The sequence below is a fragment of the Biomphalaria glabrata genome, chromosome 1 (assembly GCF_947242115.1).
Source record: "Biomphalaria glabrata chromosome 1, xgBioGlab47.1, whole genome shotgun sequence".
Lineage (NCBI taxonomy): Eukaryota > Metazoa > Mollusca > Gastropoda > Planorbidae > Biomphalaria > Biomphalaria glabrata.
Genome location: NC_074711.1, coordinates 40860518 through 40872782, shown reverse-complemented (window position 1 = coordinate 40872782; position 12265 = coordinate 40860518). Strand labels below are relative to the sequence as shown.

At 34.8% G+C, this 12265-nt stretch overlaps 1 protein-coding gene across 1 annotated transcript in view; it reads right to left on the bottom strand.

Moving 5' to 3' along the window:
* The window catches only part of LOC129924530 (protein lifeguard 1-like), a 45510-nt gene extending 33497 nt beyond the window's left edge, over positions 1-12013 (bottom strand). The window contains exon 1 of the mRNA XM_056019759.1: positions 11963-12013. Coding sequence (XP_055875734.1) covers positions 11963-12013 — 51 coding nt within the window. The remainder of the gene's footprint in view (positions 1-11962) is intronic.
* Between the last annotated feature and the right edge of the window lie 252 nt (positions 12014-12265).

The following is a 12265-nucleotide window of genomic DNA, read 5'->3' as shown; positions in this document are numbered from 1 at the left end:
CTATGTGATATCTCTTAGCACTCTACACTATGTGATATCTCTTAGCACTCTACACTATGTGATATCTCTTAGCATTCTACACTATGTGATATCTCTTAGCGTTCTACACTATGTGATATCTCTTAGAGTTCTACACTATGTGATATCTCTTAGCGTTCTACACTATGTGATATCTCTTAGCACTCTACACTATGTGATATCTTTTATCATTCTACAGTATGTGATATCTCTTAGCACTCTACACTATGTGATATCTCTTAGCACTCTACACTATGTGATATCTCTTAGCACTCTACACTATGTGATATCTCTTAGCACTCTACACTATGTGATATCTCTTAGCGCTCTACACTATGTGATATCTCTTAGCACTCTACACTATGTGATATCTCTTAGCGTTCTACACTTTGTGATATCTCTTAGCACTCTACACTATGTGATATCTCTTAGCACTCTACACTATGTGATATCTCTTAGCACTCTACACTATGTGATATCTCTTAGCGTTCTACACTATGTGATATCTCTTAGCACTCTACACTATGTGATATCTCTTAGCACTCTACTCTATGTGATATCTCTTAGCGTTCTACACTATGTGATATCTCTTAGCACTCTATGTGATATCTCTTAGCATTCTACACTATGTGATATCTCTTAGCTTTCTACACTATGTTATATCTCTTAGCACTCTACACTATGTGATATCTCTTAGCGTTCTACACTATGTGATATCTCTTAGCGTTCTACACTATGTGATATCTCTTAGCACTCTACACTATGTGATATCTCTTAGCACTCTACACTATGTGATATCTCTTGGCACTCTACACCATGTGATATCTCTTAGCGTTCTACACTATGTGATATCTCTTAGCGTTCTACATTATGTGATATCTCTTAGCACTCTACAGTATGTGATATCTCTTAGCACTCTACACTATGTGATATCTCTTAGCACTCTACACTATGTGATATCTCTTAGCACTCTACACTATGTGATATCTCTTAGCACTCTACACTATGTGATATCTCTTAGCGCTCAACACTATGTGATATCTCTTAGCACTCTACACTATGTGATATCTCTTAGCACTCTACACTATGTGATATCTCTTAGCGTTCTACACTATGTGATATCTCTTAGCACTCTACACTATGTGATATCTCTTAGCACTCTACACTATGTGATATCTCTTAGCGTTCTACACTATGTGATATCTCTTAGCACTCTACACTATGTGATATCTCTTAACGCTCTACACTATGTGATATCTCTTAGCACTCTACACTATGTGATATCTCTTAGCACTCTACACTATGTGATATCTCTTAGCGTTCTACACTATGTGATATCTCTTAGCACTCTACACTATGTGATATCTCTTAGCACTCTACACTATGTGATATCTCTTAGCACTCTACACTATGTGATATCTCTTAGCGCTCTACACTATGTGATATCTCTTAGCACTCTACACTATGTGATATCTCTTAGCACTCTACACTATGTGATATCTCTTAGCGTTCTACACTATGTGATATCTCTTAGCACTCTACACTATGTGATATCTCTTAGCGTTCTACACTATGTGATATCTCTTAGCACTCTACACTACCGTTACATTTCGCAAGTATTTCCTGTCATTGTTGTCAGTACTGCAATACTGCTTATGAATGACAAGTCTGTAAGAAATATGCCTACGAGCATCCTACTACATTAATGTAAGAATATACATCAATTATATGACACATGTATTTACTATTATTATAAAAAAATAAATCATTACCATTGCTGATAGTGAGCCTCCATTTTGTAAACATGTAGTAAGTAAATATTTGTTTGCGAGTGAGTTTGTTAAGTGTGTGCGTGTCTATTGTGTCGGATATAAAGGGATAATAAAAGGCATAATGTGTCATATCTTATCTTATAAAATACAGTCTTTTTAAAGGAAGATGATTTTATCTGATTAAAGAGATATTGTGTGTGATAAAAGAGATACTGTGTCTGATATAAAGGGCATTTTGTGTCTGGTAAAAGTGATACTGTGTCTGATTTAAAGGGCCTATTGTGTCTGATAAAAGAGATACAGTGTCTTATATAAGGGACAAACTTGTAATGAAGACGAGTGTACTTCAAAAGTATCATAAGCAAAGTTCACAGTGACATTAACTCTAACTGTCCTCCGGAAATTGACATCACTGTGTGAAGCCAGTCAGGCAAATGATTGGTCTGGTAGAATTAAACCAACGATTTCTTTTTAAATATACCAGGGGAATAAAAGGTCGCAACTCTTCCACAAGAGAGCCACATCAGAATGTTGCTTTTGTCAAGAAGTTGTATTTTCTATTGTTAGAGTTGCTTCTAGCTGAATTAATTGTAACATTGTTCTTCGTCTGTAGGACTATGTAGAAAATGGACCCCCCTCAAGTTGAGCAATATGATTAGGTCAATCTAGATGAGTACTTGGTGCTTGCTCATCCGTGAAGAGATGTAATAGGACTGAACTGAGTGCTATCAATGCATAAAGAGACGCTGTCGAAAACAAAATAATAATAATAATGTCAAATAATAACAATTCACCGTTACTTTTATTTCCCCCTATCCCTTAGTCTGTGGGTGCACCAAACATGATCTGTGGACACTCTTTCTTCATTCCTTTCTATCTTGTGCATTACATATGTATACGTTATTTTTACTTGCCTTCTGTGTCTTATTTTACTCATTAGTTTAATTCGTAGTCAGCTATGCATCAGTTAAAAATGGAATTATTTCTGTATCTTGTCACAGCTATACGCCTATACCCACTGATGTAAAGTAGATGCTATCGATCGATTTCTATCATTGCATTGTGTATGTATACATGTCGTATACGGTTTGTTATACTGTATGAGATTTGTTAGTGAACTGTATAAGGTTTGCCAGCGATTCGCTGGCATATTGGTTAGTGTATAGGCTTGAAAAGGCTTACGAGACCTTAGCCCTCGAATTCGAATTCAGATCGTTATTCCGTTTTTTTTTTAAATATAAATGTCTTTAAAAAGCGATCACCCACATAAACCCTTCTTTCTCGCCCAATCCTTTCCAACTGGTCCAGACAAATGATAGTACCATAGCGTATTAAAAAAAACTAACAGCATAAAATAGCGCTATACAATAAAAATAAAATTGAATCTCACAGATTTATATTGTTAGTCTAGATCTATTACAAATTTAATGATATGGCTGATCCAAACTAATTAATACAATCATACAATTACGCTTAATATAAGCTTTGTTTTTTAAAAAGTATTTTTGATGTATTTCTTGTTACAACGCTTATATCAACTCTGTCTGTCTGTGTGTCTGTCTGGTGAAAATTTTGAACACGTTATTTCTCCCACACCCATACAAGGTGAAATTTTGCACAATTATTCATGTTATTATTTAATAAAAAATAAAAAGCTAATTAGCCAATTAATAACAGGTAATGAATTATTTTGTTTGGTTCAAACAAAGGAAAATAATCCTTCATTCAATATATATGGCTAAATATGTGTGTGTGTGTGTGGGGGGGGTATCCCTTTAGATAATTGTACACACACGTTAGGTATGCTCCACCCATTCTTGGATCAAGTGGAACATTACAGCAATTATGTATTATACCTCACAAGACATGAATCAATCAAAAAAAATTAATCAATTAAATATTGCTAGTTAATTTTTGTTTGGATATCGAAAAAAGGTAACAACTTTTACATTATTGAGAGATATAGTTGTACTTGTGGAGTGCTTTCCCGTAGATAAGGGTTTTTTTTTTGTAAATATTTTATTACATACCAAAGTACTGAATAGTAGCAAGTAATTTGAGGCTTATCTCATACTTGTATCCTTGACTGTTGAAGTCTCAAAAGTCAAACTGCACCACGTTGCTGATTATTATTATTTCAAGTTCGTCAGAACTTCACCTCCCCCCCCCCCACCTCCACACTTCCTTTGAATCACATTGGCATGCTACAAAACGTCCAGAAAGTCTAAGCAGACACGAGAAAACACGTGACTTTTTCACGTGACAAGAATAGCCAATCAAATGTAGGTTTAGCAGCAGAGGCGTAGTGAGGGAGTGGCAAAGGGCGCCAAATATAAAAAAAAAAAAAAAAAACAATATGATTTTCTGGAAATTTTCATTTCTTAAAAATTATTTTAAAATTATTTTAACTAACCAACATTTTCACATAAAAATAATTACTTATTGCATGACTTGATTTGTCTTATATCTTATATGCTTATTTAAATGCTTCAAGAGACTTCCACTCACGTTAAATCTGATGTGTTCACTGTGTTGGATTCAATTAGCTGAGTTTATGACAATTTATCAATTTCCATCTTCATATATAATAAATCTATTTTACTGATTACAAACCTGATTATAGATTATAATTCAGTGAACAGTAGATGAGTAAAACTGTTATAAAAAAAGTTTAATGAAATAATTAGATTTATAAAATAAAAAGACAATTTTTCTTTTTAAATCTAGGTCAAAAATCTTTTTTTTTTCAGTTTAACATAATGTAAGGCTTGTAGCTATTCTTTTTTTTTTTTTGTGAGTTGTTTAAATTCTGATGCCTGCGTTTGACAAACTGTGGGGCGCCCCCCCCCCCACTAGGGTGCTGAGAAAGGATCGCAAAAATGGTTTTATTTTTTTTTCAAGATCAAAAAAATGTTGCAGTTATAATCCAGATGTGAGTATTAGTCAAGTCAAAATGATTTTATTATCCATGCTTAGAAGAAATAATCAAATTAAAAGTGAAGTCGTTTTACCTACTAATTAGAACCTTTCATACTGTCTGTGTGAGAAGCGTCTGCAACAAGATGAAGTCATAAAAATCTTTGAAAGAAGAGAATGGTTCTAGCGAGTACTTTCTGACGTGACACTTAGGTGTACCATCGTTCCGTTGACACTTTTGTACGCAAAACAATAATGTACACCACAAGCCATCTTTCTGAACACCAGTAGGATCTTTCGATCAAACTCATTACGAACGTTCAAGCTCAAATGCCTAGAATAGATCTCACACTTTAGTAGCAACCTGTCCCAAGCTTCACTTTGACTTGCGCTTTTCTTTCTTTTCAAGTGTGGTGTAGACCAAAACATAATGAATATCGGAAGCTTACACTGCAGGAAAAAGTTTGATTCCTATGCTTGCAGTACAGACCTATTAGCTAAATGATGGGGGAAGGGGGGGGGGGCACGAACGATTCCTTAATTAAAACATTCTGTTGGTAAAAGCAGTATCTACATACCTAAACACTTTCGACATTTTTTCTCGATGAGATGTAACATAAGTCGAGTTACTTATTTTATTTTATTTAATGCCACTTATAGTCCTACCAACTTTAGGATTTACACCCCTTATTACATTCATGTAGAGAAAGATTTGGTATAATCATTTACGCTATGCAGGTTTATATTAGTTGCAATCATAGACTAGATATTACATAGTTGCAATCATAGACTAGATATTACATAGTTGCAATCATAGACTAGATATTACATGGTTGCAATCATAGACTAGATATTACATGGTTGCAATCATAGACTAGATATTACATGGTTGTAATCATAGACTAGATATTACATGGTTGCAATCATAGACTAGATATTACATAGTTGCAATCATAGACTAGATATTACATGGTTGTAATCATAGACTAGATATTACATGGTTGTAATCATAGACTAGATATTACATGGTTGCAATCATAGACTAGATATTACATGGTTGCAATCATAGACTAGATATTACATGGTTGCAATCATAGACTAGATATTACATGGTTGCAATCATAGACTAGATATTACATGGTTGTAATCATAGACTAGATATTACATGGTTGTAATCATAGACTAGATATTACATGGTTGCAATCATAGACTAGATATTACATAGTTGCAATCATAGACTAGATATTACATGGTTGTAATCATAGACTAGATATTACATGGTTGCAATCATAGACTAGATATTACATGGTTGCAATCATAGACTAGATATTACATGGTTGTAATCATAGACTAGATATTACATGGTTGTAATCATAGACTAGATATTACATGGTTGCAATCATAGACTAGATATTACATAGTTGCAATCATAGACTAGATATTACATGGTTGTAATCATAGACTAGATATTACATAGTTGCAATCATAGACTAGATATTACATGGTTGTAATCATAGACTAGATATTACATAGTTGCAATCATAGACTAGATATTACATAGTTGCAATCATAGACTAGATATTACATGGTTGCAATCATAGACTAGATATTACATGGTTGTAATCATAGACTAGATATTACATAGTTGCAATCATAGACTAGATATTACATAGTTGCAATCATAGACTAGATATTACATGGTTGCAATCATAGACTAGATATTACATGGTTGCAATCATAGACTAGATATTACATGGTTGCAATCATAGACTAGATATTACATGGTTGTAATCATAGACTAGATATTACATGGTTGTAATCATAGACTAGATATTACATGGTTGCAATCATAGACTAGATATTACATAGTTGCAATCATAGACTAGATATTACATGGTTGTAATCATAGACTAGATATTACATGGTTGCAATCATAGACTAGATATTACATGGTTGCAATCATAGACTAGATATTACATGGTTGTAATCATAGACTAGATATTACATGGTTGTAATCATAGACTAGATATTACATGGTTGCAATCATAGACTAGATATTACATAGTTGCAATCATAGACTAGATATTACATGGTTGTAATCATAGACTAGATATTACATAGTTGCAATCATAGACTAGATATTACATGGTTGTAATCATAGACTAGATATTACATAGTTGCAATCATAGACTAGATATTACATAGTTGCAATCATAGACTAGATATTACATGGTTGCAATCATAGACTAGATATTACATGGTTGTAATCATAGACTAGATATTACATAGTTGCAATCATAGACTAGATATTACATAGTTGCAATCATAGACTAGATATTACATGGTTGCAATCATAGACTAGATATTACATGGTTGCAATACATTTTTTATACAGATTCATGATTCAATTTGAGACAAATCAATGTCACAAAACTTCAGAAACACCACGAAGTATCTAGCATGTCAAACAGTCGAGTATTTTGTAGAAATACAATTATTGAAGATATTTTAGTCATGTAATACATTCTAATGGTATTTGTATTATATTATTATTAAATACATTTTATTTATAAGCCTATATTTCACCTCCCCGGGCGCTCGTTTTGCTCACTTGGTTAGCAGCAGTGGCGTAACTAAGGGGGGGATGGGGGGGGAGAATTTTAAAATCCCCCCGGGCCCCCACCTAGGGGGGGCCCCCAAATGGGTGTCCAAAATTTATTTGTAAATACATAAATTAATATATTTGATTGATAAATAGTGTCAACGGGTGTCTTTTTTTTATCAACATTTATGGATTAAATTTATCACAAAGACTAAACCTAGATATTTTAAAAATATTTTTGCCGCACAGATCAGTTTTTAAAAATGAAATGAATCTTCCATTTTAAACTTTGTTGCCACGAATAAAACTGCATGATATACAGCGAATTCCAGGTATCTTGTTACCTTTACTAATAATAGATCTAAATGGCTACACTAATTAACCTTGAAGCAAAATTTACAGAATCGAGTATAACTAAAAGTTATTCTTAACAATGCTAAAATTGTCCATTTTTCGGGTTTGGCGTCTATAATTTCAGAATTAAACTTCACACTCGAGTTATTACCCCTTTATTCATCTTTCCTCAATCCAATAGAAACTCTCTCTTTTTATTAACATCTAATGATCTAGTCCTTTTGCTTTCGCACAAAACATAAACAAAAAATAATGACGTAATATCATATAATATTAATACATCCTTCCTATTGAAGTTATTATCACACCCTTCCTTTTAAAGTTCTTAATAGTGATATCTACTAGCAGGGCTGGCCCTAGCATTTGCGGGGCCCTATGCGAAACGGATCGCGCGGGGCCTAGTCTGGGTAGGGATAAGCATAATGTCAAAATTATTTTTTTTTATTAGAAAATAGGCCTTTCGTCTTTGCAATAAATTTTTATCAAATGAAAGCTCGCAATGCCACTTTTTATTTAATGGCACCCCAAAACGTCAATGTCGTCTATTCTTCAGGAGATTTGAATAAATTCAAAAAAAGTTCAGGACTTTATCGTATATTTTGCCTTTTCATGAGATTTCCTGGAGGCCCTGAAAAATCAGGAGGTCGCGAAAACCCTGTTATTTTATATACGTTATAATTGTTTAATTTAATAATGTACACTTGGAATTAGCGTGGGCCTATGAAAGCGCGGCGCCCACTGCGACCGGCACTGTCTACTAGGAACTTTAACAATTCGTCCACTTCTGGTTGTCTTGACTGAACAAGTTCTCTAGACGTTGGTCTATAACTGTCTGTTTCGTTTGTAGCAACAGTTTGCAGTTCATTGTCTTCATCGGTATCATAGTACCCAGAGATGTCTTCATCGAAACTCTTATTTAAAAAGTGTTGATTTCTTCTGTATGTTATTCCATTGTTTGTCTTTATGATGTAAGATCTGGGTGATGAATGTTTTTTTTTATGACAACTGCTTTCTGCCATGTTTGACCTAGACGAACTCTCCGACAGAATAATCTTTACGTAGTCTTGCTTTTGCATCGTATTTAACTTTGCTTTTCATCTGTCGTTCGTTGAGTAATGTCTCTGCATTTTCAGCTACCGATGGTTTCAATAGTTTGGGATCAGTTGGAATGATTCCCCGAGTCTTCTACTCGTCAGCAGTTGTGATGGTGAATACGGCAGTCCACTTATCGGAGTATTTCTATACCCGAGCATAACGAGATATGGATCTTTTCCACTTTTGTATACTCTGAATCCTTTTGCTTTCGCACAAAATATAAACAACCAACAATGACGTAATGCCATATAATATTAGCACAGAATCTTCTTCATGCAGTGGAAAATTAAGAATTTTTTGCCTATCTTGAATTCTGGTCAAAGCTCCTGTGCCCAATTAATATAGTTCGGAAGAAACTACAAAAGTCTGGACTGCATATACGGGAATCTGCTAAAGAAATTAGTACCCTTTCATGCTTTCTGCAAAATGATGAGAAACTGACAAAAACCCAATCCATCGAAAAATCAAAAGAAGGTAGTGAATACTATGGATTCCCTGTAATCAAAACAACCATATGAAAGAAAAGACTTGATGGGAAGTTGAGTTCTAATGTAGGACTGTCAATACAACTGCAATTCAAACGTGTTGCGACAGAAGTGCTGGACAGATTTCATATGGAGATGAAGGGCAGATTCCAAAGGCTGGAAAGAAAATGAATACCTTTGTGTCTTCTTGAACCTAGACACCTGTTAGAAGACACGCTTATGACAAACTGTGCTACTTTTCCTGTTTGTATGATGAAATAAATGGAAAATCGCTTTTTCAATGATGTCATTGATGCACGAGCACTTTTCATCAACAAACAGTAATACAATCACTAATAGACATATTGAGGAAACAGGCTTCATATGGGAATTACGTGTGCTCAGACTTTGCAACCTCCTCCGAATACCTCTAGCTCAGGACTCTTCCATTACGTCATGTGAGAGATCATTCTCAAAGCTCAAGTTCATCAAAAGTTATCTCAGGAGCACAATGACACAAGAAAAGCTTATCATGGCTTTAATGTCAGTGAAGTCACAAATACTAGAAAGTATAGATGTAGTTGATGTTATAGTTGTCTTTGCTGCACAGAATGCACGACGTGAAGCGATATCAATTTAGATTTGTCACTTGTGTATTATTTAACTAATAAACAACGGTATTATTCATTAAAAGAATCTTGATTACTTTTTGTTCAGTTTACTGATATACTGAACCAATTTGATTTGGGGCTTATATATTTTTGCGTACATTATCCCATGTCATATGTCGAATGTCAAAATGCAAGGGGCCCCCAAAGAGGTCAATCCCCCCGGGCCCCCAAATCCCTAGTTACGCCCCTGGTTAGCAGACGTCAGGGTGTGACAAGATCTCTAATGGATCTCATTTTTGAAGCTCCTCGCGAGTTCAACAGTATTTATTTTTATTAGTTTAGTGCATATCATCGAAAGTATACAGGAGAAATCGCTAGACTCTAGTCTTTAATTAGGGAATGCTTTTTGTTTTAAAAATGGTATATCTAAAACCAAGCAAACGTATTTTTTTCACACGTATTTTGTAAACAAAAAGTAGGATGTAGTAATGGTCTAGAATAGTACAGGATGCTACTGACTAAATGACATTTGTGTACATGTGTATTTGAAAGGACTATACTAAAAATAGAAATATGTTAAATATGTTGACTAAGAAAATCATAAACTTTATTTTGTTTTTAATTATTCAGCTAAGAATTAAAAATATGTTTAACGCAAATTTAAAAGTTTTTTGTGCTAATCAGCCACCATTGTTTGATTCAGTGACCGCCTACAAGTGTATACTCAAACTCCTCTCAATAACTTTCTTCTTTACAAAGTTTATATCCATTCACTCCGTCTCTCTGTCTGGTCAAAATCTATTACACATTATTTCTTCTGTCTCCCATTCTCGGATCAAGTTGAAAACTTTGTTACGATTATTCGTTGTCGGTACAAAACACATAAATCAATATATAAAAAAATAAACCAGTTAGTCGTAATTAATTAATGTTATTTTATATCCAAAAAGTACTAAGCTAATGGGAGATAACTTGGTGAAGAGAAGCCTTTCGATAAAAATGTTAAACTATAGCTTTTGTTAGACCTTCTATTTTTATAAGTACTTGAATAGCTTAGTGGCTAACGTGTCGGCCTTATATCATGGCTTTTGAAAAGTATCATGGAAACCTTCTCCCAGATACCCCTCCCCCCCCCCCGGCCTTCCAACGGGTCAACAAAAGTGATTGGACCTTAGCGCACTGAGCAATCTATAAGTAAATTCAGTATGAATGTTTCGTTAAACAAAATAGAATTAATGAGCTTTGTTTCTTTTACTTCTATTTGGTTTAAACGTGACTTCCATCCAAACGATACAGCGCTCGCCACCTCTCTCTCTCATAATTCCGAGAAAAATCTTACTTGGTTGCGTTATTGAATTTTGCAGACGACATCTCATTACTTAAGACAGTCACGTGGTTTTCATTTTTTTTTAATGGAAAAAAAAGTGAGAAAAATCTTTTCCTTGTGCAATAAAGTGAGAACTTGCTGAGCCTGTCATAAAAACTCATTTCCTGCGTCACGAACTGTTAGAAACTTTGGTGTCCCAGTGTTAGGAAAGTGTACCTCTGAACTGAGTAGATACCTTGGTGGACTGATTAGTGATAGGTGGAAATTCTTCTAATAATGCTATTATGACGAACATTAATTTTGTAGAGGACTGGTTCCTTTTTATGCGTTTTTGATTCAAATGTCTAAAACAATGTTGAGAGGTAACTGAAACAAAACTTGAATGCAAGGGAGGCAAAAAGATGAAAAACACTGGGCTATTACCTTGACCTTGGCGGTTGGTATTTTCTACAAAAACAGTAAATCTACTTTGGTGCATTAAAACAGAAGGAGGAACAACCGAGTTCTTAAGCATCGAGACAGGGGTGAGACAGGGGTGCATCTTCCTCTTCCTGCTAACCATCGACTACATAATGACTCTGACTGCCTTCGGTATTCCAAGGCGTGAATATAAGAGAATGAACTTTGCTGACCTCGTTGCACTTCGCGGGTCTACAAATAAATGTATACAAGAAAGTGGCTTTCGCATAAACTTGGCTAAGACTAAAATTGTACGAGTGGTTGTAAGGCAAAAGGTGCCCCTGTCAGACTTGGCCAGTCAGAGCTTGGACTAGTTCACAGACCTAGGCAGTAGCATAACAAACCATGGCAATGCCTATCATGATGTAGCAGGCGTAAGGAAAGGCAGGGAGCATTTTCCAAAGGCTGCGGCCTATTTGGATAAGCCATGCCAAAATTAAGAAAAGACTCAACAAAAATGGTTAAGACCGATTTTAGGAGTCAGTTATAGACATCGAGTCTCAAACATGGAAATTCTATGCCGAACTGGGAGTCGACCAATTAGTGAGGTTATGACAGAGCGTCGAATGAGGTTTGCGGGACATATTCTCCGCCAAAATGAATTCCGCATACAAGAGTTACGATGACATGGATGCCAATACGAGGAA